This window comes from Carassius gibelio, chromosome B4 (genome assembly GCF_023724105.1).
Source record: "Carassius gibelio isolate Cgi1373 ecotype wild population from Czech Republic chromosome B4, carGib1.2-hapl.c, whole genome shotgun sequence".
Taxonomy (NCBI): domain Eukaryota; kingdom Metazoa; phylum Chordata; class Actinopteri; order Cypriniformes; family Cyprinidae; genus Carassius; species Carassius gibelio.
The window spans coordinates 19,960,871-19,987,386 of NC_068399.1; the positions used below are offsets into that span (position 1 = coordinate 19,960,871).

Genomic DNA, 26,516 nt, shown 5'->3' on the forward strand with positions numbered 1-26,516 from the left:
AAGTATCGTGTCTGAACAAACCATAACTGGTTACATTCTAGCAAACAAGGAGGATGATGATGTAGAAAACGAAGATGAAGAAGAGGAAATACAGACAGAATTTTTGGACATGAAGGAGGTGAAGTCGGTATCATCTGGAGGAAAAGTGTTTAAGTTCTCCGTACCTGCTTCCAAAGAAGGTATGGGCATATTAGGTTTACTAATAAACAGACCAACTTTCAAAGCAGCTATTGCTGTTTAACTCATTTATCTCCTAACTACATTTTTGGCTAAATTAAATATTCACATTGCAGTCTTTTGTCTGAAGTCTTTCGACTGTCATAGTAACATCATAAATGTGTGGTGGTTTCGCCTGCCAGAATTGTTTTAAAATCGGTTACATAACTAAATAATAACTAGTTAGTCCTGGTCAACCGTGCCCCGCACACAGGGCCATATTTACGCAAGCATTCTGGGCACCTGTTCGCTCGGTCATTGGGCCCAAACACAATAGATATTTTTTTCCCGCTATGGGCTATCTACAACAGTAAGAGAAATAAAATCGCAAAAGACGTTGAGCAAATAAATAAAACAAACAATAGGGTAAAAATGGCAAACTATTTCCATGTCTTCCACCTTTTTCCCTTACGAAAGAAAAATATATTTACCAATATATTTCTTAAAATGATAGCCTATATTGTAATATATTATTTTCCCTTTTTATTTTCTAATATTTTATAAATTTGCATACATTTAGTAATATATTGATGATACATATATTATACAATATATTGCAAAATATACAAATGATTGCCGCTTTCAATATATTGCAATATATTGGAAAAAATAAATATATATATAAGAATATATGCCTAATATATTACATGATATTTTCCAATATACTGCAATATATTTTTGTTTCATAAGGGTTAATGTATGCTATGGATGCGCACACACTCGGACGGAAACTTCTTGTCACAGCTGTATCGCGAATTGATCAATAAAACAGTTTGGTGGTGCCCTAGGCAAATGCTTAGTTCGTCTACCATAATGTATTATATTTAGTGTACACTTTTTACAGGTAAAAGTTACAAACTTTACATTGTTAGATGTTAAATTACTGTATGCCACTGTTGCATCTCATTCCTGAAAGAGAGAGACTAAGCTTGTTGCCATTGTACATGTTTTTTATCTTTTGCAGTGTCATTCATGGCTAATAATGAGATTGAGCCATACAAGGTTAAGGGCCGTTTTCACCTTTGTGATCCATGGTGGTAGGTAACCTGCACAGTTCGCCGTGTCAATAAGCACAAGTTTTCTACCATCCCCTCCAGCTATCCCTCCTACAGTGTCCGCACAAATCTGAGTTCAGACTCAGAGGACCATTCCCTTGTGCCTCTTTTTCTTAAAGCATGTGGTGCAAAACCTGGGTTTGTTACAGAGTTTATGAAATTTTTGTCCAAAAACGTGGTGGAGCTTATCAATGTGCTGGATGTCCTGCAGGATTTTGAAGATTCAGCACTAAATCATAAAGCTGCGGCTCAAGAGCTCAAGTCAAATCTCAAGAACTCAGGTTGGACCACTCATCACATATTTTTCAAAATAATTATAACAATTTAGCCCATTCAGTAGCTTATTGAAGGACCACTCCAATGTTTGCTTAAGTAAGTTAGTAGATTGTATTTGAAGTGATCTATCCACCTTATTGTTCGATGCTGAAGTAAGCTGATGGGCAAGACTTCATTAGCCACTATAGGGAAATAACGAGAGTGCTTTTTGCACTACAAACCAGTGTGTTCATAATTAAAATAAAGCATTAAAATAACATGGAAAGGCACAACAATTTGTAAGCAGCAAAACAAGCTGTTTTGTACAACTAACAATAGCTGGCACAGATGAGACTGGAAGCCAGACCCATAAAATTTACAAATGGCTGCGTCTACTCTTATAGAAAAAATAAGGTGGATATAAGAGAATATTATGTTACGAACTTTACAAAAAATATTATTGTAAAATAAAGACTCAAAGTATCATTAGAATGTGAAAGAAAGACAAGGCAAAATTTTTGTGTGAATATAAATTTAAATTTGATCAAAGTAGTATTTGTATATTAAAATATATTTTAGTGATGTTATATAAAGATGAATTGGTATATTTATTACACTCCTTTCAAATGATTAGTGTATCTTTAGTTAGATTGTTATATAAACATCCCGTCATTAGTGATTTTTACACAAATCGGTTCTTTGTTGATTTCATATCTGACATGACTGTTAAAAATGATATTACTGTGCTTGTTGTTTTTCATTTTGTCCTGAAAAACAGTGGCTTGGACACATGTGATAGTTGCCAGAAAATACCCTCAAATCATGAAATACTTGCCAACATTGTTACCAGGCCAGTTTATGGACATAATAAGCAATGGAAAGATGAAAAACTCCCGGGATACCACTGAAGAAACTCCGGAGCAGCAGACTAACACGCACGTATTGGAAAAACTGGAGCAGTTGATAAAGACTGATGTTTGGAAGTTGGGCTTCCACTATGTAAGTACAAATCTGTTTTTTTTTCTTTTGTCTTCAACCTCTTCATCCACCTCAGTCCTTCAGCCTGTTCTACTTGTCCATCTGTTCAAACTTCAAGCTTTTAAAACAGTTCACTTTCAGACATAGCTTTCCTTCTCTAGTTTTTGGATGTTGCTGAAACATTTTTTATAAATATTATTTATTTTTTTATTTTAAGTTTTTGCATATTCTTTATCAGGTTGTTGTCTCAATGTTGTCATGTTTTCTGACAGATCATGTTTAGAGAATTCCATATGATCAGATGTGAAGCAAAGCTCGAAGCTTTCAAGGTTTGTAATTTGCTCAGCCGAATGACTGGGGAGCAGCGTAACGGCTTAGAATTGTATGCTAAACTCAAAGACTACTGCAGAGACACTGGCAGCACATACATTGAACAGAATATGCTGCTGGAGAAAATGCAACAGTGGAAAATTGAAGATGCAGGGTTCTCGTTCCTTCACAAGCATGATGTGCTGAAACTGGAGAACAACAAGGTGGCACTTCACAACTTCTTCAGCTATGAGAAAGGCATTGCTGAATGCTTGAGGGCCCTGATTGAGGGAGAACCCTGGGTGATCGACTTGAATGTGAGGAAGGTTCTTCAAAGAGCTCATGATGACTTAAATCACTCTGCTAAAGAGTTAGATGAGGATCAAGTGCGAGCAGCAGAAATGATGTGCACCAACCCGGTGACGGTGATCAGTGGGAAAGGAGGTTGTGGGAAGACCACATTGGTCTGCCTAGTGTTTAAGATGGCCATGGAGAAACAGACCAGAAACAGTGACAGTGATGAAAAGCCTCCTATTGAAGTTCTCCTCACTGCTCCTACAGGGAGAGCTACTTCAGTTCTTACTAAAAGAACCGGCTGCACTGCTTATACTTTGCACCAGGTACAGCCACATTGCACAAGTACCGTAAAATCAATGTTACTGTATGATGTTCCTTTTTGTGTGTTCATCTTTTTAAGGTTTTATGGAGCTTCATGAACAGAAAAAAACAAGAAAATGGAAATCTTCAAGAATGGAAGTTCTCGAAGGTGCGGGTGCTGGTGGTCGACGAGGGGAGCTTGGTGTCTGTTCAGATGCTTCACTCTGTTTTTAGCATGCTTACCAAACACGCAGAACTCCAGAAGTTCATCTTCTTGGGTAAGAGCAAACTGCATGTGTATCAGATTTCAATAATGGTTATAAACAGCTGTATTTGATTCATTTTGTTTTGTGTCTGCAGGAGATGTGAGACAGTTGCCCAGCATTGAACCTGGAAACACACTGTACGATCTGTTTGAAGGTTTCAGGAAGGTCCGGTGGGCTATTGAGATGCGGACCAACCATCGTTCAGAGTCTGAGCTCATCGTCAAAAACGCTGGACTGTGAGCAGATTGTTTGAGCGCTATACTTTTGATTAGTAAATAAGGAAGCACTTTATTTTACAGCCCTGTTCCATATGTACATACTATATACTTATTATAACAATTACAATAACTGGGTAATAACTATGCAGTAACCCTGAACCTAACCCTAAATCTAACCTTAACCCATGTTACCTTATACTCAAATGCTTTTGACTTTAGGTACACTGTAGGTACAAATATTAATGCTATGTCTTGCTGAATCCTAATTAGTTCACATTCTAGTACTCATACTCATAGTGTTACTGTTGTTATATTTTTATTCAAAATCTTTCAGTATCTCAGAAATGGGAAAAAAAAGACGTTACAATCCTGTGGAGTTTGATGCCACCATAAACATGACAACACCCTCCACAGTGCCATCTGACAAAAGTTTCATTTTTGTCCAAGTCAGTGAGAAGGATGATGGTAAGTGAGCATTTTACAACACAATTTCATTATGACATGTTATCAGTGCCGTTTCTAGGCATAGGCAAACTAGGCGGTCACCTAGGGTGCCACCAGCTGAAGGGGCGCCAATGAGCACTCGTACTGGCACTATATTTAGCAGGGTTGTGATAATGAGTGGCATGTTCACCCTGAAATATGACTGCCGCCCCCACTGGATCCCCCAACATTATTGAGTTAGATTACTATCAATCTGATAAGGCCTGTATGACATTGGATTAGAGCACTGTCAATTGCTGCTTGATGGTTGCATGCAAAGTTTGCATTTGGAGTGCTCAAACCACGCCATTAGATAGGTGGGCTCTGTCAGTGCTTTGGCAAGGTAACACTTTATTTGTTTGCTATGCAATAAAGCTAAGTTCAAAGGCCAATTTAAAATATTGGCACAGTAAATAAAGTGCACAAAATCAGTATGTTTTAGGCAGTGTATGGAGGATGAAACCTGCAAAAACAATAAATAAGTAAATAAATAAATATGCAACATGCTAATGAGAGAGTGACAACCATTTCATAGCAACTTTAAAGTGTTCCTATATGTCTTAATTATGATGCACACTTTTTAGATTTTTATGATTTATTCACTAAACTGTCAAATTATATATAAAAAATGCTATTTTTCTTTGTCAAGTAATTAGTAACGAGTAATTTTATCAATCCATAATTATTTGCGTATTTATTTATTTTTAGTTTTTGCAGGTTTTGTCCTCCATAGCAATGGACTTGTATAAAGATCAGTACATCCTTTATTAAACCGCTTTGTCAAGTTTAATGCAACCTTACCAAGGTGTTGAAAACGTTATATTAACAGTCAATTTAAAAATCATGCATTCAGATTTGTGTAACTTACAATGGGCTGAATCTCCACAAATTAGTGTCATTACTATGACAACCAATTTCAGTGTGACAAGAAACTGGTGACTGAATACACACACACACACACACACACATACTATATATTATATATATATATATATATATATATATATATATATATATATATATATATATATATATATATGTTACATTGGGCATGAAATTGGCTAGAAACGGGCCTGCATGTTATAATTAGAATGGCATGTTTGGTTGATTATTAAAGAGAAACAGCTGTAATTTAAATATTTATTTGATGTGTATTTTAAATATATTTTGGTTGCTTAGCGCTCCAGGAAGCCCTTAAATTCTTACTCAAGGAAGCTCCTGGTCTCAAAGATCATAAATCATCACAGATTGTGGCATTTATGAGGTAAGATCTCATTCAAAGGTAAAAAAAAAAAAAACCCAAGGTGATATCCTTAAACTCCTTCTCATGTTTAAATTTAAATTATCTTCGTTTCTCAAAGGGAAACCTACAACTTGGAAAGAACCATATGTAAATAGTATGTTGCTCACAGAAGATCAATTTTGATCAATTTTGACACAACCCATATTTAAAACTCTCAGTTTGGCCCTCCTGTCACTTACAACTCAAAATCTTGCATTGCAACAAATGTAGTTGAGTCCCAAATAAATGGTAACCTAAAATTATTGCTTTTACTTAAAGGAGGGACTGTCAGTTGATCAATGAGCTTTGCTGCAGGCATTATTCACATCATGTTACAAAGTAAGTAAAATCATACTAATTTCAATTTCATCACCTTTACTGGTTCCCTTTTTAACAGTTTGTATTCCTATTTTGTTTCTGTTAGGACTCATGAAAATAAAATATACTTTGAAGTGGGGGATAAAGTATGCTGCACAAAAAATGGCTATATCTCAGAAGCAGATAATGAGAACATGGAAGAAGCGCATGCACATGATATTGCTGGAACGTCCCAAGATATTCCAAGTACCCAAAGAAAAAATGAACAGAAGCAAGTGAAAAAAGAAAGAATGTGCAATGGGGAAATTTTCTTCATTAAAGCGGTGAAGTGTTTGGGAAAATGCCTTGATTTGATATTGTCTTGCTTTTTTTTACAATACTAAAAAGTCTTTAATCTGAAATATGTGGTGTTAAAGTAAACTGACATCAATTTGTGAGCAGTTAAAATGATTACATGAATTTGATTGGTGCATTTTTATGATATTTTACATCCAAACACAGGATGTAATTGACAAGGATATGGGAGCAAGATGCAAAACAAGACGCTACTTGACCCTAGATGATGAAAACGGCCGTGTGGTGACTTCTAACTACAGTGAACTACAGAAAGAGTGTAAACTGTGCCATGCTTGGGCAAGAACCATTCACACCTTTCAGGTCTACAGTTCACAAATACACTCTGGATGATCTTTGTTTAAAATGAACACCTAATATTAGCATCTGTCTCAGTTTCATGCAACTAATCATGTTTTGTCTTCACCTTAGGGCTCGGAGGCTGAAACAATTGTGTACGTTCTTGGAAATACCTTTATTCAAAACTGGCAGCACGTATACACTGCAGTGACGCGCGGTCAGAAGCGTGTGTATGTGGTGGGTAGAGAGCGTGATCTAGCAAGAGCCATTGAGAAAAGGATCACCCCTCGTAACACACGACTGCGTGGCCGTGTCAAGGAGATAGTTGCCCAACTAAATTTTGAGGACTCTTTCACTCAGTCTGATTGCAGTCCAGACTCAAAGCGTCAGAGAGTGAACTAATAAAGGTGACAGAGTAAAACATCTGTAAATGATCAAAAGTACACTGATATTCTTTTTAACCTATGGCCTACTCTTGCTCTAGCAAACCACTTCAGAAGAGCATCCATTGGAAAGCAGAAACTGAAGTCCCAAATATCACAGCAAGGAGCTGATGATTCCCTGATGATTCCTAATTCAAGATCTAATTCAAACCAGTGCAAATACAAAGTCTCAGGATATTTACTTTAAAACAAATATGCTGTATTTGAAAGAAACGATTGCACTATTTCTTTTTCAGTAATGATAGAATACATTTTATTTCTATTATTGTTAACTTTCTGAAATTAGGTAGTCTTAATAATGCATTTGTATAAGTGATTATACTGTTGACATTATGTGGCACTGTCTTACCCAGGTATATGAATATATTATAATATATCAAATATTAATCATGTAATCAGATTTTGTGTGTGTGTGTGTGTTTGTTAAATTTGAATTATGCTTTTTATTACAATATAACGTATTTGTTCTCAGCTCTGCATCTTCTCTATTTTACTTTTGACTGGATATTCTAACTGTTTTGATGGCATGCTTTTATGTTATTTTTTATTTTTATTATTACTTTGTCTGAATGGCATGTAATGGGATGTGCATGTCTAACATTTCGGCACAATTGACAATTTACAATGAACATTAAATCAATATTAAGAATGATTAAAATAATTTATGTTGATTTCTTTGTTAATCACAATTAAAATACATCTACATGCAGTTTGATGTTCAGGTTATCTTTATGCTATTTTTATCCTCCCTTTGGTTTGTTAAAAAAAAAAAAAAGTAAAATACAATAAAAAGTAGCTGACTGCAGATTTATCGAGCTTGAAATATTACATTTGGGACCAGAAAGAAAATGATAATAATTACATATAGAATTATTAATTTAATATAGGTTTATTTAGTTTTTGTTTAACCTTTTTTATAATGTTATAAAATAGGTTTTGCATGCAATTAATAAATAAAAATGAAATTATTTTTTCCCTATACTCTTGAATAAATGCATTTTATTTTGTAATACTATGTCTGATAGTTTTGTTTATTTTTGACTTGTTTAGTGAATCCATTGACAGGAAGCTGCAAATAAACTGATCGGACTTTTATTTTGGCGTAATGCGCCAATGTTGACTGTTTACAGTCAACGAGTCAAGAATTGAACCGCGAACTGTCGAAATCTTCAAACATGGCGCTGCAAAGTCCCACCGCTGGACTAAAAACCATAACTGGTTACATTTTGCCCGAACGACACGCTGTACAGTCAAACCAAGAAGATGTTTCTGAAAGTGAAGATGAAGAAGAGGAAACACAGCCCGAGTTTCTGGACATGAAAGAGATGGATTCTGTTTCATCTGGGGGAAACATGTTTAAATCTTCCGTGGTGGCGTCAAAGGAAGGTAAAACAACACATTTACTAACAAACATTCGTTATCCCTTGGTTGTTTAATTGTTAAATGATCACAAGGTGAAAAAAATAAACAGTTTTAACAAGTAAACATAGCTGTTGATAGATAAAACACAAAATATTTTTATTTTTTAACTTTGCTAGTCACGTAACGTTAACCATGTTTACGTTTTACGCGGTTGCAGGTAAGATATAGAAACCGTGTTTATATTGTTTCATTGTAATAAGAAAACAAAGTATCAATGTTTACATATGGACGTTTTTTATGTGTTAAATTGGGGGTAAAAGTATTCATAATAAAACATAACAAATGTTATAAGTTACTCTTTGTATTTTGTTTTTGATAATGCCTTTTACCGTGTAATGTTTATCTTATATGCCATTTTTTTCACTTTCAGCCATGTTTGATTAATTTGTAATTTCCTCTCTTAAATTGTTATTGTAATTCCTTATATTGTAAAATTATTTTATTTCAGAGCTGTAAATCTTTAAATTTTGAGTAACGTTAACCTGTGAACACCAAAACAAGCATGGCACATCACTGACCTGCAAGTAGTGATAGATTTGTTTATTTACTTTGTTACAGGTATCCTTTGTTACAGTCTACCTGTCACAAGAAAACATAATCATATGTAAAGGTTATTTAGTTACAAAGTCTCCTGTTTACAGTTTTCACTGTTAAAATTAATATTATTACAGATAATGTTGCTATAACAAAGCGTTTAGTACAATCAACATTGTTATGTCTAAATTCTGTTAAGATAATGAAGCTTATTTGTACATTAACTCACTTGTATTATTTTTGTTTATATACATATAGTCTTTATTTAGGGACCAAAAGGCCTCATGCATGTCTTATCATTTTCTTTTGCAGTTCCATTCATGGTCGGTAATAAGATGTATCAGGTTGATGGCCGTTTTCCCCTCCATGACCCCTGGTGGGAGGTTACCTGTACAATTCACCAAGGCCGGCACAAAAATTTTGTTAAAGGCTTCCCCTCCTACAGACTCCGTACTGATCTGGGAACAGAGGGCCGGTCACTTGTGTCTCTCTTTCTTAAAGCATGTAAGGCAGAACCTGACTTTGTTAACTTGTTTATGGAGTGGTTGCCCAACGACAGACGTGTGGAGCTTGGCAATGTGCTGGACGTCCTGCAGGATTTTGAAGATTCATCTCCTGAGAATAAAGCTGTGGCTAAACAGCTCAAGTCAAATGTCAATCGCTCAGGTTGGAAATGTATACCATGTTTGCTTCTATAATTTCTATGACACAAGTAAAGTGATTTTTGGTAGAATTATTACATTTAGAAAAATTCTAAACATGTTTTGTCGTAAAACAAAGACACAGAAGAGCCTCGGCACAACCAGACCTGAAGTAACTTTCTAGAGCTTAATCTGATGCCTGAACCTTAAATAGACACTTTTGCATGTATAATGAATATGAAAAAGTGATACTGATATCATAATCATGTCTATGTACTTTAATCAAAACAGCGGCTTGGACACACATTCGAGTCGCCAGCTTGTACCCTGAAATCATGAAATACTTACCGACATTGCTGCCAGGCCAGTTTATGGACATAATAAACAAAGGAAGGATGGATCACGTGCCTGAAACTTCTAAGCGAGATGATTCTACTACTACAGAAGGAAGCGATACAAATGTATTGGCCAAACTTGAGGAGCTCATTAAAACTGATGTATGGAAGCTGGGCTTCAATTATGTAAGATGGCTACTCTGATGGTTTGGTTTGAAATCTTAAGCTTACTTTATTTCCTGCATTGTTTTTTTTTTTATTGTTTAATATGAATATTTTTCAACAGATCATGTTTAAAGAATTACATCTGGTCCGATGTGAAGCACAAATGGAGGCCTTCAAGCTCTGTTATTTATTTTGGAGTATCCCGGTGCTGCAACGTAATGCCTTGCTGTTGTATACAGAACTGAAAAGACACTGCGGAGCCACTGGTAGCACATACGCCGACCGGGAGCTGCTGGAGAAGAATATATCGAATGAGACGGGACATCTGGGCACCTGGGAAGCTTTAAGTTTCCTTGTGGAGCAGGGGGTGCTTAAAAGAGAAGGTGACAGGGTGGCACTTCGGAACCTCTTCGGCTACGAGAAAGGCATTGCCGAATGCTTGAGGGGCCTTGTTGAGGGAGACCCCTGGAAGATCCACTTGGATGTGAGAGAGGTTCTTCGTGAAGCTCAACTGGATAGATTAAGGGCGAAGGCCCGGGAAAACCACAGTATGACTCTCTCTAAGAAATCTAAGGCTGATGCAAAAACATCAGTTTCAGAAGCACAAAATGACATTGTTCAGGAGGTTAAGGTTGAGCAGATGGATCTTGCGTTTCCTCAGCCTGCTACTTCAAGCGCAGTCCATCACAATGGAGCAATTACAACATGTGATTCTTGTCAGTCCTATGAAATTACAAAGCTCACTATTAAGGAGGAAAGTGTAACTTCAGACTCCTCAAATGACTCCACTAACTTTGACATTGATCCCTCAACTATAGAGCTAGACCCCGATCAAGTGCGAGCAGCAGAAATGATGTGCACCAACCCGGTGACTGTGATCAGTGGGAAGGGGGGTTGTGGGAAGACCACAGTGGTCAGCCTGGTGTTTAAGGCGGCCATTGAGCAACAGACAAGTGACAGAGAAGAGGTGCTGAAGGCCTGTGAGGACTTTCAGAATGACTCTCAGGGGTCCAGTAATGGTCTGCTGTCAGATGTTCACAAGGAGAAAAAAGATAATGAAAGTAGTGACAGTGATGAAAAGCCTGTAGAGGTTCTCCTCACTGCTCCTACAGGAAGAGCTGCTTCACTTCTCACTAAGAGAACCGGTTTCACTGCTTATACTATGCACCAGGTATAGTCTGCGTAACCTAACATAACTTTACATTACATCGAATTTCCTGATATAACCTTACATGACTTAAAGATTACATACAAACATAAGGATTAAAATAATACACTAGATACAACTTTACATGACTTAATTTCTTCTGCAACATAACATAATGTTACATAAACAATTGTACACAACATAACAATATAAACACAAGTTAACATATATTTACACTACATATCATAACAACTTTACATATAACTGTATTTCACAGTTGCATAAAATTTTAATGATGGTACATGTCTTAAACTTTACATTATATTAGATAAAGTGTCATAATATAGTAATACTAATAATAATATAACTTTACTAACTTAATCATAACAACTTTACATAGTATTTCGCAGCATTATATGCCATAAACATTACGTAAAATTTCAGAACTTAATGTTAATTATTGTATTAATTTTTTTTACAGTGGAACATTGTATTTCATAACATAATGTTACATATACAGTACATAACGTAATACTACTTAATATTTCTTGACATTTAAACAGCATTTACATTTACTTAACTTTAGAAAACATTTTATACATCACACTTGTACAAGGTTTGGTAATGGTTAATGCACTGTTGCTGTTTTAACATGTTTCAGTTGCTTTAAATACCTTGTATTAGTTACATATATTACACAGAAAAAATCCCCATTCTTTTAGGTTTTATGGAGTTTCATGAACACAAAAAAAGATGGAAGTGGAAATCCTGAGGCATGGAAGTTCTCGAAGGTGCGGGTGCTGGTGGTCGACGAGGGGAGCTTGGTGTCTGTTCAGATCCTGCACTCTATTCTCAGCATGCTTACCAAACACGCAGAACTCCAGAAGTTCATCCTTTTGGGTAAAGGCATATTGCGTGCATAATACTTTTTTTTAGGGTTTATTTACAATGCATTTTATTGGCAACATTATTCTATAGCTTAAGTACCTTCTTGTATTACTATTAAACAAGCAAAAACATTTATTTGTCTCTGCAGGTGATGTGAGACAGTTGCCCAGCATTGAGCCTGGAAACACACTGTACGATCTGTTTACAGGTCTCAGGAAGGTCCGGTGGGCTATTGAGATGCGGACCAACCATCGTTCAGAGTCTGAGCTCATCGTCAAAAACGCTGGAGTGTGAGCAGATAGTTTGAATTCTTAAATGTTTTATAGGGTTATATAAATTAATACAATCTTCCTCCTTTTAGTACCTTTGTGGTTCACAGACTGCCGTGTGTGTGTATGTTTAATATGGACTCAAACCTTTATTAATTATACTTTTGTTATTTCCATAAACTTTCAGCATCTCAGAGATGGGTATAAAAAAACATTACAGTCCTCTGGAGTTTGATGCCACTGTAGACATGATGAGACCTTCCAAAGTGCCATCTGACAAAAGGTTCATTTTTGTCCAAATCTGTGGTGAAAATGATGGATTTGGTAAGTGAGCAGTTATGAAAAATGTGAACATGTTGGATGTTTTTCAGTGCATTTATTCTTTTTAGAACACTTTGTTTTTATAAGCTGGGACTGTAGAGTGATGTGTGGTAATTACACTGTGACTGTGCCTCAGAAGCACATCAATTGCTCATGCATCAAAGGTGTGAACCTGACGGCCCGTGCAATCAGAATAGCAAAAGAAACAGACTTAGATCGGTTAGACTTAGATATTGGTTCCTGTATGTCTAGCATATTGCAGGATTTCAAAGGATAGTTCCTGAAAACACACTTCCTGTCATCTGTGAATCCTTCGACACCTTGGGTTGAGATCAGTCAATCAATCCAGAAGCTAGACAGCCATCTTCAATACATTTCACTCCCCACAAGCACTTTGGTGCAAGTTTATTGCAATTATAATAACAAAAGCTCTTGACGAACATTATTGTATGAGGTGTAATGTTACGAATTCACTATAATGGGCAAAATGTCTGTATTTGAAGTTTATTTAATCATATTTTGCTGGATAGACCTCCAGGATGCCATTACATTCTTACTTCAGGAAGGTCCTGGACTGGAGGATCATAAATTGTCACAGTTTGTGGCTTTCAGAAGGTAAGACCGATTATACTTTGTCACACTATGCTGAGAATCTTTTTCAGCAAATGTTGTCCCTGAGGCTAAAATTGCTGTTCTTACTGTTCACAGAAAGGACTGCGAGTTGATCAATGAGCTTTGTTGTAAACATTATTCTAAACATATTACAAGGTGTGTGAATAGAAGTTATTCATTTTCTTATAATTAAATAAGTAGGACACTTACTTTTTGTTTAATATAAACATTTTACATTTTTTTAAAGCTTTATAGATTATGTTTTTAGCAAATATTTTGGTGTTAATATTCAGTTTCCTTCATTTCAGGACTTCCAAAAACAAATTGAACTTTCAACCAGAAGATAAAGTTTGCTGCACTAAGAATGGCTATGTGACAGACCATGAGGAAAAGAAAGAAGGAGTGACTTCCTCTGATACTGCCAGAGCTGAACAAAACAGCACTCGGTCTTTCCATGATGATGCTGGAAATCAGACTCAAAATGAACAGACGAAAGAGAAGAAAAAGCGACTGTGCAATGGGGAAATTTTCTTCATTAAAGATGTACTGATTATTTATTGAACAATTTATATATGTTTTAATTTAATAATCCCCAAATTCTGGCTGGAGAAATAGAAAAAGTCTTTTTTAAATTCTTTTTAAATTCTAAATGCTTAGTTTTAAGTACATGAGTAATTATAGATTAATTTAACTTGCCATTGTTATTGTTCATCAATCACAGGATGTGACTAAAGAGAATGAGGAAAACGGACGTAAAATGATGCGCTTCCTGACACTAGATGATGACAATGGATGTGTGGTGACTTGTAGCTACAGGGAGCTACAGAGAGAGTGTAAACTGCGCCATGCTTGGGCAAGAACCATTCACACCTTTCAGGTACTGATCCTTTTTGTTAATTTATGGCCCCATTCACACCTGACATCAGCATTTGTTTCAGATTCATGCAGCTCTTTGTTTTCTCACTTTAGGGCTCAGAGGCCGAAACTATTGTGTACGTTCTTGGAGACAGCACTGCTCAAAACTGGCAGCACGTATACACTGCAGTAACACGCGGTCAGAAGCGTGTTTATGTGGTGGGTAGAGAGCGTGATCTAGAAGGAGCCATCAAGAGATGGATAATCCCCCGTAACACACGATTGTGCCGCTTCGTCACGAACGTAGTTTCCCAGCAATGTCCTGAAGTCTCGTTGACTCAGTCTGCCTTCAGTCAGAATCAAGTAGAAACTCCTGTGAACCACGGTTTCGGCCCTTCACAGTCCACACCAGTGGCCTCGCAGACCCCTAGTCGCCACCACTCGAAGCTGTCCAGACCTTCATGTGTACACCACCTCTATGAAGATCGAAATGAACGAAGCCATCAAACATCAAACGATATCCGTTTACAAGATGATGTAGCATTCACTCAAACCTACTCTTGGTCGCCTATGGACAGTTGCGATGAGCCAAGCAAAATGCACAATGAAAATGCATTCGAATTATCCAATCATGTTGATATTGCGCCACTGTTAGAAGAGGTCAGCTCTCCCTCGAATGAATGCAGTAGGGGCTCTAAACGGGTTATCCCTGTAGACATCTGCTCTACACCAACTAAACAACCAAAGGTAATGGATGCACTAGAACATCTGGAAATGATCAACAAAAAATGTGTCATTATGTAACTGTGATTACAAAAATAATATTTGCTAACTGTTTAATGGATGAAGATCTCAATAAGCTTTACTTGGCACGTGTACATTGGTGCAATGGCATTATAATTGTGCAATGATGAAGAAATATGTATTTACACTAATATATTATAAATTAAATAAGATGCAGCAAAGCAATGAAATAAAAAGTGCAAACAGATGTCCATGTATTATCAAACACTCAATTGAATATGCAGAAATAATCATTTAAATTGGATGATGTGTCAGATCTTTACGTTTAAGATTATAAAATTCATTGCAAATCATTTTCAAAATGTATAATATATAATGTCCATGTGATATTATTGGAAATGTCCTATACTAAAGGTTTTTGGCTGAATGTGCATAACATTCTGTCATCTCCTCTCCAGCAAACCACTTCAGAAGAGTCTCCGCTGGGCAGCTCAAGGCTGAAGCTTCTGTCCATTACCAGTCCCAGCCCCAAATCTGGCAGGCAGCTCTTCCCAGACAATTCATGTTCTCACAGGAAACAGCCTTAGTGTGGTCCGTGCCAAGACCACATGTCGAAGCTGTAAAGAATGTAATTAATGCGTATTTTGGGGGGTGGTTTTCAGAGGATTTGGATGAGCAAGAGTTAGCGTTTACATAACGATTAATTATGAATAATTTGCTAATTTCACTCATGATTTCTGTTATCTAAAATAGGACTTTACTGTTTAATAATAGTCATAAGAAAAAGAATGCCAAGAATAACTATATCTTGTTATATATTGTGATACTGTGGAAGAAATGTGTGAGTTCCATTTGCTGTAAGGCATCCTTAGAAAAGCATTATTTTTAAATCATATGTAACTAACAATTGTGTAAAAGAATGATAAAATCTGAAATTTGCCATTTTACACACCAATACAAGAAAACGTTACCGTATCTAGATCAGATTTGTAATTGAAGCTTGTCCTTGTTTCTAACGATGTCATTTTAAAATACTTTTATATGTTTATCTAATATCTTACTAGCAAACTAGCAAACGTTATGCAGGGTATTAAAAAAAAAAGAAAAAACTCCCCTCAGTGTTTATATAATGTAAATCAGAGTTTCTATCTATTAGGGCCAGAGCAATGTTTTTGTTCTAGACTGAAGAATTTAGGATTTCTTAACAATGGTTAGGATGCACTTTAAAATCTTATTACGTTTTGATTGGTCATTGTATTGTTATTGTTGCCATAATTTCACTTTTTATTTTAAGCCTGAAGGATGTGACAGGTTATTTTAAAAGCTTAGCATGACAGTTGTCTAACAATAAACCACTGAACAGTAGCATTTTTGTATGTTTGTTTATTCTAATTCAAATGCCTGCTTGATATATGTATATGAAATATTCTTGTCCTTTTAACTTCACTTTTAATATATTTTAATATAGAAATTTTGTATAAATTAAACATTTAAAATGTAAGTTAATTTAAAAGTTTTTAAATTTAAAGCTGGATTGGGTAATTAGTGTAAATATTTTACATTGCACGTTAAGTAGGCTACTTTGTTATATTGATTAAAATATTTTTGTATACTTATGCATACTTTCGCATACATAAGAGAATGTCAGTGTCCTATACTCTCTTGTCTGACACTGACTCTTATTTTTTCTTGTTTAAAATAAGTAGATTCATATATTATTTACCTTCAAAAAGAAATCCCACTGCTCTAGTGTGATTTTGGAGCCTTCACTAACGTTAGTTAAAAAAAAAGAAAAGAAAGAACGTCATCATTCTACGCCTTACGTATCTGTGGAATGATTGGCTGAAAGAGTGACGTGTCAGTGACGAGCGATCCCGGAAGACTCGTATTGTTAAAGCTGTCAGTGTGCAGTGATACTACTTTCCAAAATTAACAAATATTTTCAGTTAATTTCATTGAGTAATTTGAATTTAACATCATGTCCGCTAGAAATCCAGGAATGGATCTTGGTGAGCTGTTTTTTTTCTATCGTGTTATCATTTTCTCCAAACGAATCCGAGCTTTTACATACCGCTACATTTTCCACGTGATAATGTGAACATAAATGATTAAACAAGGCAGAAAACATGAAAATAAAGTTTTTATTTTTTTATTTTATTTGTGTAAGTGGTGTAATTTAGTCTATACATCTAACATTGAACATGTAAAGTGCAAAGTATATTCTTGGTGTTATGTGCAGTTAATTTTTAACTCCATCTGCATCTGTCCCGTTCTAAACTCCAAAATTCAACCTTCTGCTGATCTTTGTAATTCATTTCAAGTCTTATTCTGGATTTCGTTCTTTCTTCCAAATATACAGTTGATTTCAAACCATTTACAGCTGAAATGCACTTAATGAATCTCACATGACTTATGTGTCTCATGACTCGCATTGAGAAGAGGGAAATAACAAGACAAAACTGACTTTAAGACCTCTTTTATTATTTATTCTTGCTTTATTTTAGATCTTGAATGGGTGTCGAAAGTCAGAGTCAACACTCAGGCTGTTCTTAAACGAGCTCAGCAGATCCAGGGACGCAAAGTGGCCAAAAAACAGTGGCAGGTAAATAGTTGACTGTATTTTTGCTTTATGTCAGCTCAAATACATCTTTATTGACCTGCATTGTTATTGTAGGCTGCCTGGCTGCTGAAGGCCGTCACATGCATTGACCTGACAACACTAGCTGGTGACGATACACCTTCAAATGTCCATCGACTCTGCATGAAGGCCACACAGCCGATCCGGCATGATCTGCTGAAGAGCATGGACATGCACGACAAAGGTCTGTCACAAAGGTGCCTCTGTCTGGAGGATTGTTTCATGTCACATCATCCCTCTTGGCACTTGAATTCCACTGATTCCACGTCTTTCTGTTATATTCTTTTACTAAGATTGCTGTTTGCTATAATGTAAAACTATTTTTTCCCTTAAACATAACTAAAAATGTATTTAAAACCTATTAAACAAATTACTGTTAGATGCATTATTCATAATAATGGATCAGATTCAGATATTTAGATCCCATGCAGATTTACTAGAACTACGTAGGTCAGCCTAATTACAAATAAATCACAATAAAGAAAAAAAATAATAATAATAAAACATTACACTTAAAAAATGTATCAAACGCAATAGTAAATAGATTTATAATGTCACAAAAGATTACAGTTTCAAAATTTGTTTCCACAAAAAAAAAAAAAAAATATTAAGCAGCACAACTGTTGTCAACATAGATAAAAAGTTACATAAATATGGATGTAATTGTTTCTATAGCAGTTTTTATTTGTTAAACTATTTTATTAATGTTATATCTTCTATAATAAATATTATATTTGATACTGTATTTATGGTTGTCAGAATCAATAACATAAGCTTGTCACTGTAGATCTGCCCACAAGAGGGAAACAAAGCTCTTTCACAGAAGTTGATTTGCTGAAGAGATCAGTGACTTACACTGAACAACTTAAATATTCTACAGTTTGCTAAATAAAACCGTAGTATGCAACATCATAAACAGCAGACATTAACAGGACTTTTAAGAATTTTTCTTTATAAGTTTATGCTGTATTTTATTTTTTACAATTGTGTCTTTACATTAAATTAATTTTCGCTGATTTGAACACTGTGTGTGTGTGTGTGTGTGTGTGTGCGTGATTTCAGGAATCACGACTGCAGCGGTATGTGTGTACCCATCACGGGTGGCTGATGCTGTGAAGTCTCTTAAAGCAGCCAAATCAAGTCTTCCTGTTGCATCTGGTAAGACGTTTGAAACCGCTCATCTTAAAACACGTTTCATTCCTTCTTCAAACAGCTTCCCAGAGAGGGTGCAACTGCATTGTCTCACCTCAGGGTCTCTTTTGCTCATTCTCTTTGCTTCAGTGGCAACTGGTTTTCCTGCTGGACAAACTCCATTGAAGACCCGTCTTGAGGAGGTACAGATGGCGGTGGAAGATGGTGCTACAGAGATCGATATTGTCATCAACCGGACTTTGGCACTCACTGGGCAGTGGACAGGTGTGTGTAAGCAGAGCGCTAAAGGAATTCCTTCTTAAACAAGCCTGTTGCTCTTGGTTTACGCTGGTTTCTTTCAGACTGAGCAGCTGACATTGACCATAACCATCAGCAGGGTTTTCCTTAGTTCTTGTTTGATATTTTATTAAACCAACAACCTGTTCAGAGATCATTTTTGTCTCCTCAGCTCTCTACGATGAGATCCGGCAGTTCAGAGAGGCCTGTGGAGACGCCCATATGAAGACCATCCTGGCGGTGGGAGAGCTGGGAACCTTCACAAACGTCTACAAGGCCAGTCTGGTGTCCATGATGGCAGGTGAGAACATTAAGCTAGAAATGGGATTTCTGTAGGAAACTGCTTGCAGCTGTGCAGCCTTGAATCAATAATAAATAAAAGTCTAGTTTATTTTACATGATCATTTTTAAGTCACTGTCAAGGAAGGTTTTCAAACCGTTTATTTCTTAACAGGACATCGATGTGAACACAGGTGTCAATTATACGTCTGTGTCATGTCTTGTACCATGAGCATTTTGCATCATTGCCCTTCGAGCTTGATTTGCTTCAGTGGTATTAATATTCCTTATTGCAAAATATATGTAAATATCAGAGGGCATGAATTATTATTATTATTATTTTTATTTTATTTTATTTAGATAATTTAAATTATTGTTATTATTCTTTCATTCATTCATTCAGTTGTTTTACATTACTTATTTTTGGACATGTTTTTCAAATGTTAAAAATAATAAATAATATTTATATTTTATTATAAAAATACTTACTTTTTAAAGAAATAATAGGCTTCTGTCAAACTATTAGATAAGGATTTCTTTTCAGGAATTAATTTAACTTTTAATTAATAATCCCCTCCCCCATATTATATCAGGAAAGTTGTGTCAACCTGATATTAATTTTATGCCTTTAAAAAAAAAAAAAAAAAAAAAAAATATATATATATATATATATATATATATATATATATATATATATATATATTACATCACATTTATATTTTTAATTACAGTGGGGCTCGAAAGTTTGGGCACCCCTTGCAGAAGCTGTGAAAATATGAGTAATTTTCAAAAAAATAAGAGAGATCATACTAAATACATGTTATTTTTTATTTAGTACTGTCCTGAGTAAGATATTGTACATAAAAGGTATTATTATTTAGTCTACAAGACAAAAAAATTGCTGAAATTATTAAAATAACCCCCTCAAAAGTTTGGGAACCCTTGGTTCTTAGTACTGTGTGCTGTTACCTGATGATCCTCGACTGTCTTTCTGTTTTGTGAAGATTGTGCATGAGTCCCTTGTTTGTTCTGAACAGTTAAACTGAGCAGCGTTCTTCAGAAAAATCTTTAAGGTCCTGCAGATTCTTCAGTTTTCCAGCATCTTTGCATATTTGAACCCTTTCCATCAGTGACTTTTTGATTTTGAGATACATCTTTTCACACTGAGGACATTTGAGGCACTCAAACACAACTATTTAAAAAGATTCAAACATTCACTGATGCTCCAGAAGGAAACAAGATGCATTAAGAGCTGGGGGGTGAAAACTTTTGAACACGATGAAGATGGCCAAATTCGTCTTATTTTGTTGAAATATAATTTTCTTCCATTTAGTTCTGCCCTTCGTAAGCAACAGAAGATACTTGTATGTTTCCCGGAACACAAATGAAGTACAATTTACCTTGATCTTCAAATTCCAAAAGTTTTCACCCCCCAGCTCGTAATGCATCTTACGAGCTGGGGGGTGAAACAGAAAGACAGTCAGAAAGACAGTCGAGGATCATCAGGTGACCACACACAGTACTAAGAACTAAGGGTTCCCAAACTTTTGAGTGGGATTATTTTAACAATTTCAGCATTTTTTTGTCTTGTGGACTAAATGTTAATATCTTTTATCTACAATATCCTAGTCAGGACAGAAATATATAAAAAATAACATGCATTTAGTATGATCTCTCTTATTTTTTAAAAATTACTCATATTTTCACAGATTGCTCAAACCTTCGAGCCCCACTGTAGTTATTAAAGCATTTATTTATTTTAACATATGTAATTATTTAACAATTTATTTTAAATGTATTGTATTGTAGAACATACATTTATTATCCATTATTGTGTCATTAAGGCTTCATTTTTTTCTGTCAAAAATGTATGCATGCATGTTTTTATTTATGCATGTATTTATTAATATTGTACAGTTTCATTTGTTTCCCTTTTGTCATAAAAATGCACAAATACTGTTGAGTGCCTGTGCAGTAACAGCATTCACCAGCAGGGACTAACTGAACAAGTTAACCTGTTAAATCTGACCTCCTGGTATGATCAAAACTAACTGGGATGCTTGCCTTAGCAAGTTTGATCTTATGCCCACAGGGTGGCGCCATTGCTCATCCTTTCTGCACTTTGCCATCCAGATGTCCAAACGCACACATATACACACACACACAGAGCAGTCCAGTGACTGTATTCTTTAATAGCCATTGCACATTAAGCCGATTACTGTACCCAATTGTCAGCGGCTCTGATAGGGATCGTTATTAAAATGCATTGCTTTTGTCGCCGCGCTCATTCCTTAATCTCCCCTTGTTCCTATGAATTGCATATGAGGTTTCTGAAATTGAATGATAATTTCACCTATTAATCTGCGACGCCGGAGCTATTTTACTCCCACGCTCTCCGGCAGTGTCCCCCCGCACCGCCGCAAATGAATAGAGCTTCATTACTGTCGCCCGCGTTTAATAACCGTTATCCATTATCATGTAATTAAGACTCCCCAGAACGAATCTCAAGGATTATGTCAGTTTGAGGGAGAGGGTGAGCAATAGAGTGAAAGAGTGTCGGAGGAAAGGGGAAGGGGTGGAAAAAAGAGTGGAAAAACACATAGAAAGTATCTTTAATGAACTGTAAAATGTTCATCTTGTTCTGTGTGTTAATGAACAGTCATTAGACACGAGGAAGGGCAGGCGGGACTCGGGTGCTGGGGGTTAGAGCTGGTCCACAGTTTGTGGTTCATCCATTAGAAGCGTCATTTTATCTTCTATTTTTATCGGAACGCTGATAAACCGTAATTGGCTATGAAGGAGAGGAAGGGAGAAATGAAAGCTCTTATTGATGAACGAACGCACACCCTCTGCGCCCTCTCGACGGGACCATATGTTCTTGTCTAGCCTCCCCTGCCCTCGCGACTAATGTCCTGTCGGGGTGCAAAAAACTGACGCCTCTCCGAAGTGCTTGAATGGAGGTGCTAAAAATGTGCAGGACTTTCTATTTTCAGAGCTCGTTGAAATGTGAACTTTGACCTATCAGTCTGAACAAAAACAAGTGTCAGATGGAAGTTTTTGGGGGTTGTTAACGAAGTGACAGTTCGAATGACTAACCGGTTTGACCTGTAGTATGCAGATGCAGTCTGACAATTAAAAACATGTTGTTTGAAATCTTTCAGTCTTCGCACTCATGTCAATTTTGAAGATCTTAATATAATTTTCAAGAAAGTTTCAGCTCGATGGAAATATCATGTGGTGTAATCCTCAAGTAAAAATTAATAGCTTATTTCTTTACAATTTGAATACATGCGATTGAATGAATCTTAAAGGGATAGTTCACCAAAAAATGACAATTATGTCATTAATGACTCACCCTCATGTCGTTCCAAACCCGTAAGACCTCCATTCATCTTCGTAACACAGTTTACGATATTTTAGATTTAGTCCGAGAGCTCTCAGTTCCTCCATTGAAGCTGTGTGTTCAGTATACTGTCCATGTCCAGAAAGTGAGAAAAAAATCATCAAAGTAGTCCATGTGACATCAGAGGGGCAGTTAGAATTTGTTGAAGCATCAAAAATACATTTTGGTCCAAAAATAAGTTGGTTAGTTGCTAAATGCTATATGCTGTGACTTGCAAAATACAGTGATATTTATCTCAAAATGTGATATATGACCTCACATTTTTTTAAATCTACAATAAATGTTTTTTATCTGAAGATTTGAATAATTTTAATTTGCTTAGATAATTCATACAGTATTTGAATACTTGAACTTGAATACATGTGAGTGTATTTCTTATCAATTATGTTCAAAAAAGGGTTTTAAATGTATTTCCTTAGGTCATATATCATAATTCGAGGTACATATCTATTCATAAAAGGTCAAATTTTATATATATATATATATATATATATATATATATATATATATATATATATATATACACACACACACACACACACACACACATACACACACTATCACTATTACTTTAAAGGGTTTTCTCTTTGAGATTTAAATAATTTGTGTTATGTAAATGTAATATGTATATATTTGATTATTATTATTTATTTAAATAAAGATAGATAAATATAGATATAGACATAAATATACATTTAGAAATTAGAATAATTGTCTACATTGGCTTTGGCCTAAATAATCATCAAAGTGGACCAGACTTCATGCCAGTAGTCAAAAGGTTTTGTGTCTCCTGTATTTTGTAACCACTAGGATCTGACTTCATCAAAACTTCAACTGGCAAGGAGTCAGTCAATGCCACTTACCCCGTTGCCATCGTAATGGTGCGGGCCATCCGTGACTACTACTTAAGGACAGGCTATAAGGTAAACGACCCATTGAATCTCCAAATCACCTTCTTTTCCATAAATCATCCAGCCTGTTGACTGATGCATTCATTGTTCCTAAGGTGGGTTTCAAGCCCGCGGGAGGCATCCGTACGGCGCAGGAGTCTCTGGTGTGGCTGACCCTGATGAAGGAAGAGCTTGGAGACGAGTGGCTCAGTCCTCACCTTTTCCGACTGGGAGCGAGTAGCCTGCTAGCTGACATCGAACGGCAGGTAATTAAACCAACACTGTGTTTCACACTCTCAGCTCCACTCTATTCTGGCTTCAGGTGTGATAAACTGATAATTACCACCCATTAAGGATGGAAACAGACACTATTCAGGGAGTGCAGAGTCGTGACCCTGGTATGCTGTGATGAATAGGATCTAGATTATTCCTTTTATTTATGTATTAGAATAAATGTAACCGCTTTTGACAAAGCTTTTATCAATTTAGATAGATTTGCTGCAGCTGAATTATTTTTAATCTGTCTTTTTATTACAGATTTACCATTACGTGACTGGACGCTATCCTGCATATCATGAACTCCCTATGGCCTGAATCTGTGCAAAATCATGGGAGATTTCAACCAATGAAAACTGTTCAGATCAGCCAGTGATGTGATGGAAATAAGTCATGTAATAAATCTGTTTATGAGGTCAATTATAAGTTATAATTATAAGTCACCCAAAAATGAAATTGTATCATTTTTTTCAGCTGTTCCAAAAATTGTATTAATTTTATTAAGATATTTTGAAGAATGTTGGTAACCAAACAGTTGATGGTAGCCATTGACTTCCATTGTGTGGAAAAATAAAATACTATGGAAGTGAATATGTACCGTCAACTAGCTACCAGCATTCTTCAGAATATCTTTTTAACAATGGAAGAAAGTAACTCATACAGGTTTGGAACAAGTTGAAGGTGAGTAAATGATGACAGAATTGTAATTTTTGAGTGAACTATCCCTTTAAATGAAGTCCAGTATTTTTCATCATAAACTAAGAATATATTTTATTCTAATGTAAAAACTTGAGATGTGAATGTCTATTTCAAGTTATCTTGCATAATAATTCAAACCCAAGAACATATCTGGATTTCTGGATGACATGGTGCAACCTGAACCATCCGAAGTAAAAGTGCTCACTTTACGTCAGCGCAAAGGCCTCTTGCATCACTTTCTCACATCTACGATTCCCAGCAGTTGTTCCTCAGACAAGTGTACAGATCTCGTAAGCTTCAACTGGGGTTACGCTAGCACTGTCCGAGGCTGATGTTATTTGACTTCCGCTGAACTAATTTCATTAATCAAGCGCTGGATGTCAGAAGTGTGTGTTTGGGATTAATTAAGAGGGGTTAAGAGAGTTTAAATGATCAGATAAAGCTGCGTGCCAGTTAGAGCTTCGTTTGAAGATGGAGAACTTTCTTTTTCTTCTCTCTTTCTTCTTTAATTAAGAGATCTCGGGCCGTGCCCTTGACTGGGATGGAGGATAAATGACCGAATTAATTGTGGAATGGGGAATGAGCCGAGAGGTGAGAGTAGAGCAGGATGGAAACTTCTGTAAATTCAGTCTGAAAACTGGAGCACAAATAGATTTGTATTCACAGAGAAGCGATAAAAGATATCTATCTATCTATCTATCTATCTATCTATCTATCTATCTATCTATCTATCTATCTATCTATCTATCTATCTATCTATCTATCTATCTATCTCCCATGTTGATTGGCAGCTGTGTGTCTGTGTGTGCCTGTGTCTCATTAGCAGGGACTCTGGTAGTTTATGGGACCACACTGGCAGGACTGAGTAAGAGTGATGGAGCCCCGGCGCTCCGTCTGGTTCTCCCCACCTCCCTCAGGCCATGACAGATTAGCTTCACTTACATAAAGGCATGTAGATCATCTGCAATCTGGACCCGTGGCCCGCGCCACCAAGCCAGATAACACTGAGGGATTGAGCTAGCCTTCAGATTGATTCTCCCCTCCACAGACAAACACTTCCTCTTCTTTGCTCTCTTCCCTGTTTTTCTTCTAGTTTTTGCCTCTCTTTTACTCAATCACTTTCTGTCCTTTAGGCAGTGTATCCGCTGCAGTTGTGCTTTGTATTTCATACAAGGTCATATAGCTGGCAGATATAATATGCGTATTTTATTTATCTTCGTCCAACACAAAACAGCTCTTTAATCACACATTCTATGCCAAAATAAACAAATCTGACTACATAATACATGTGAAGAAATACGCGTTTGTATATTATACAGTATTCAAGTACCAGTAAGTTATGTCTAGAGCTGGATGATATACTGTATGGTCAAAAAGCCTAATCTTAAAATTTAGGATATTTAAGGTGAATAAAATATGGTCAAAATATAGTTTTCTATTGCATTTTTTCACTTGGTGAACAGAAATAAATCATTTAAACAAATATTTGAATATATAAAAATGGCAAATGGAGACATTATTTTATGACGATTTTACGAGTTGAACTGATTCACAAATGTAATTCAAAAATATTAACTCAATATTATTTTTGTTTCTGAAGTTTGTCTCATTGTGTCCTTTTGTATTGCCAGGAAAAGTATCGTGAATGTAAAGCAATATATCGCCCAGCCCTAGTTTTAACAGTTTCCGCCATAAATCACATTTTCTTTCTTTCTTTCAAATCTTTATGAACACATCCATTTGTTCTAGCAGTCTAATTTGATTATGAGGTCATGCAGTGAATGAAATGTAAATGAACCCAGGAAACAGCTGAAATGCCAAAGGGAATGACTGAATTACATGTGAATTATTCATTAGAATATGTAGGTCTACTGTTGAAGGCGCTGTTTTGCATTTGAAGTGTTTCATTACATTTGA

The 26,516-nt window shown here is 35.9% G+C and overlaps 3 protein-coding genes across 3 annotated transcripts; all 3 read left to right on the forward strand.

Moving 5' to 3' along the window:
- The first annotated feature begins 31 nt into the window (after positions 1-31).
- On the forward strand, positions 32-7,781 carry LOC127956271 (DNA helicase B-like). Its single transcript, XM_052554104.1, has 13 exons — positions 32-179; positions 1,181-1,552; positions 2,305-2,525; positions 2,777-3,433; positions 3,511-3,688; positions 3,771-3,912; positions 4,229-4,359; positions 5,557-5,641; positions 5,939-5,998; positions 6,084-6,300; positions 6,479-6,634; positions 6,743-7,017; positions 7,095-7,781. Exons 2-12 carry the CDS (start codon positions 1,426-1,428, stop codon positions 7,010-7,012), a joined length of 2,244 nt encoding a protein of 747 aa, XP_052410064.1. The 5' UTR covers positions 32-179; positions 1,181-1,425; the 3' UTR covers positions 7,013-7,017; positions 7,095-7,781.
- A 330-nt stretch (positions 7,782-8,111) lies between these two features.
- helb (helicase (DNA) B) lies at positions 8,112-16,351 on the forward strand. The gene is made up of 13 exons (XM_052554103.1): positions 8,112-8,439; positions 9,322-9,675; positions 9,942-10,171; positions 10,272-11,321; positions 12,020-12,197; positions 12,334-12,475; positions 12,642-12,778; positions 13,306-13,390; positions 13,484-13,543; positions 13,696-13,930; positions 14,109-14,264; positions 14,357-14,989; positions 15,445-16,351. The coding sequence occupies exons 1-13, from the start codon at positions 8,229-8,231 to the stop codon at positions 15,571-15,573; spliced, it is 3,600 nt and encodes a 1,199-aa protein (XP_052410063.1). The 5' UTR covers positions 8,112-8,228; the 3' UTR covers positions 15,574-16,351.
- Positions 16,352-16,832: 481 nt separating this feature from the next.
- Positions 16,833-24,813, forward strand: dera (deoxyribose-phosphate aldolase (putative)). The gene is made up of 9 exons (XM_052554985.1): positions 16,833-16,995; positions 17,491-17,588; positions 17,661-17,808; positions 18,687-18,782; positions 18,906-19,040; positions 19,225-19,353; positions 23,545-23,657; positions 23,741-23,890; positions 24,162-24,813. The coding sequence occupies exons 1-9, from the start codon at positions 16,965-16,967 to the stop codon at positions 24,216-24,218; spliced, it is 957 nt and encodes a 318-aa protein (XP_052410945.1). The 5' UTR covers positions 16,833-16,964; the 3' UTR covers positions 24,219-24,813.
- The last annotated feature ends 1,703 nt before the right edge of the window (positions 24,814-26,516 follow it).

Excerpts from the sequence above, each read along its gene's own strand:
- LOC127956271 (XM_052554104.1), top strand. The coding sequence starts at position 1,426 with ATGAAATTTTTGTCCAAAAACGTGGTGGAGCTTATCAATGTGCTGGAT. Across the intron at positions 2,526-2,776 it reads GGAAGTTGGGCTTCCACTAT|ATCATGTTTAGAGAATTCCA; the intron begins GTAAGTACAAAT and ends GTTTTCTGACAG. Across the intron at positions 3,689-3,770 it reads CCAGAAGTTCATCTTCTTGG|GAGATGTGAGACAGTTGCCC; the intron begins GTAAGAGCAAAC and ends TTGTGTCTGCAG.
- dera (XM_052554985.1), top strand. The coding sequence starts at position 16,965 with ATGTCCGCTAGAAATCCAGGAATGGATCTTG. Across the intron at positions 17,809-18,686 it reads CATGGACATGCACGACAAAG|GAATCACGACTGCAGCGGTA; the intron begins GTCTGTCACAAA and ends GCGTGATTTCAG. Across the intron at positions 19,354-23,544 it reads TCTGGTGTCCATGATGGCAG|GATCTGACTTCATCAAAACT; the intron begins GTGAGAACATTA and ends TGTAACCACTAG.
- helb (XM_052554103.1), top strand. The coding sequence starts at position 8,229 with ATGGCGCTGCAAAGTCCCACCGCTGGACTAAAAACCATAACTGGTTAC. Across the intron at positions 8,440-9,321 it reads CGTGGTGGCGTCAAAGGAAG|TTCCATTCATGGTCGGTAAT; the intron begins GTAAAACAACAC and ends TTTCTTTTGCAG. Across the intron at positions 14,990-15,444 it reads CACCAACTAAACAACCAAAG|CAAACCACTTCAGAAGAGTC; the intron begins GTAATGGATGCA and ends TCTCCTCTCCAG.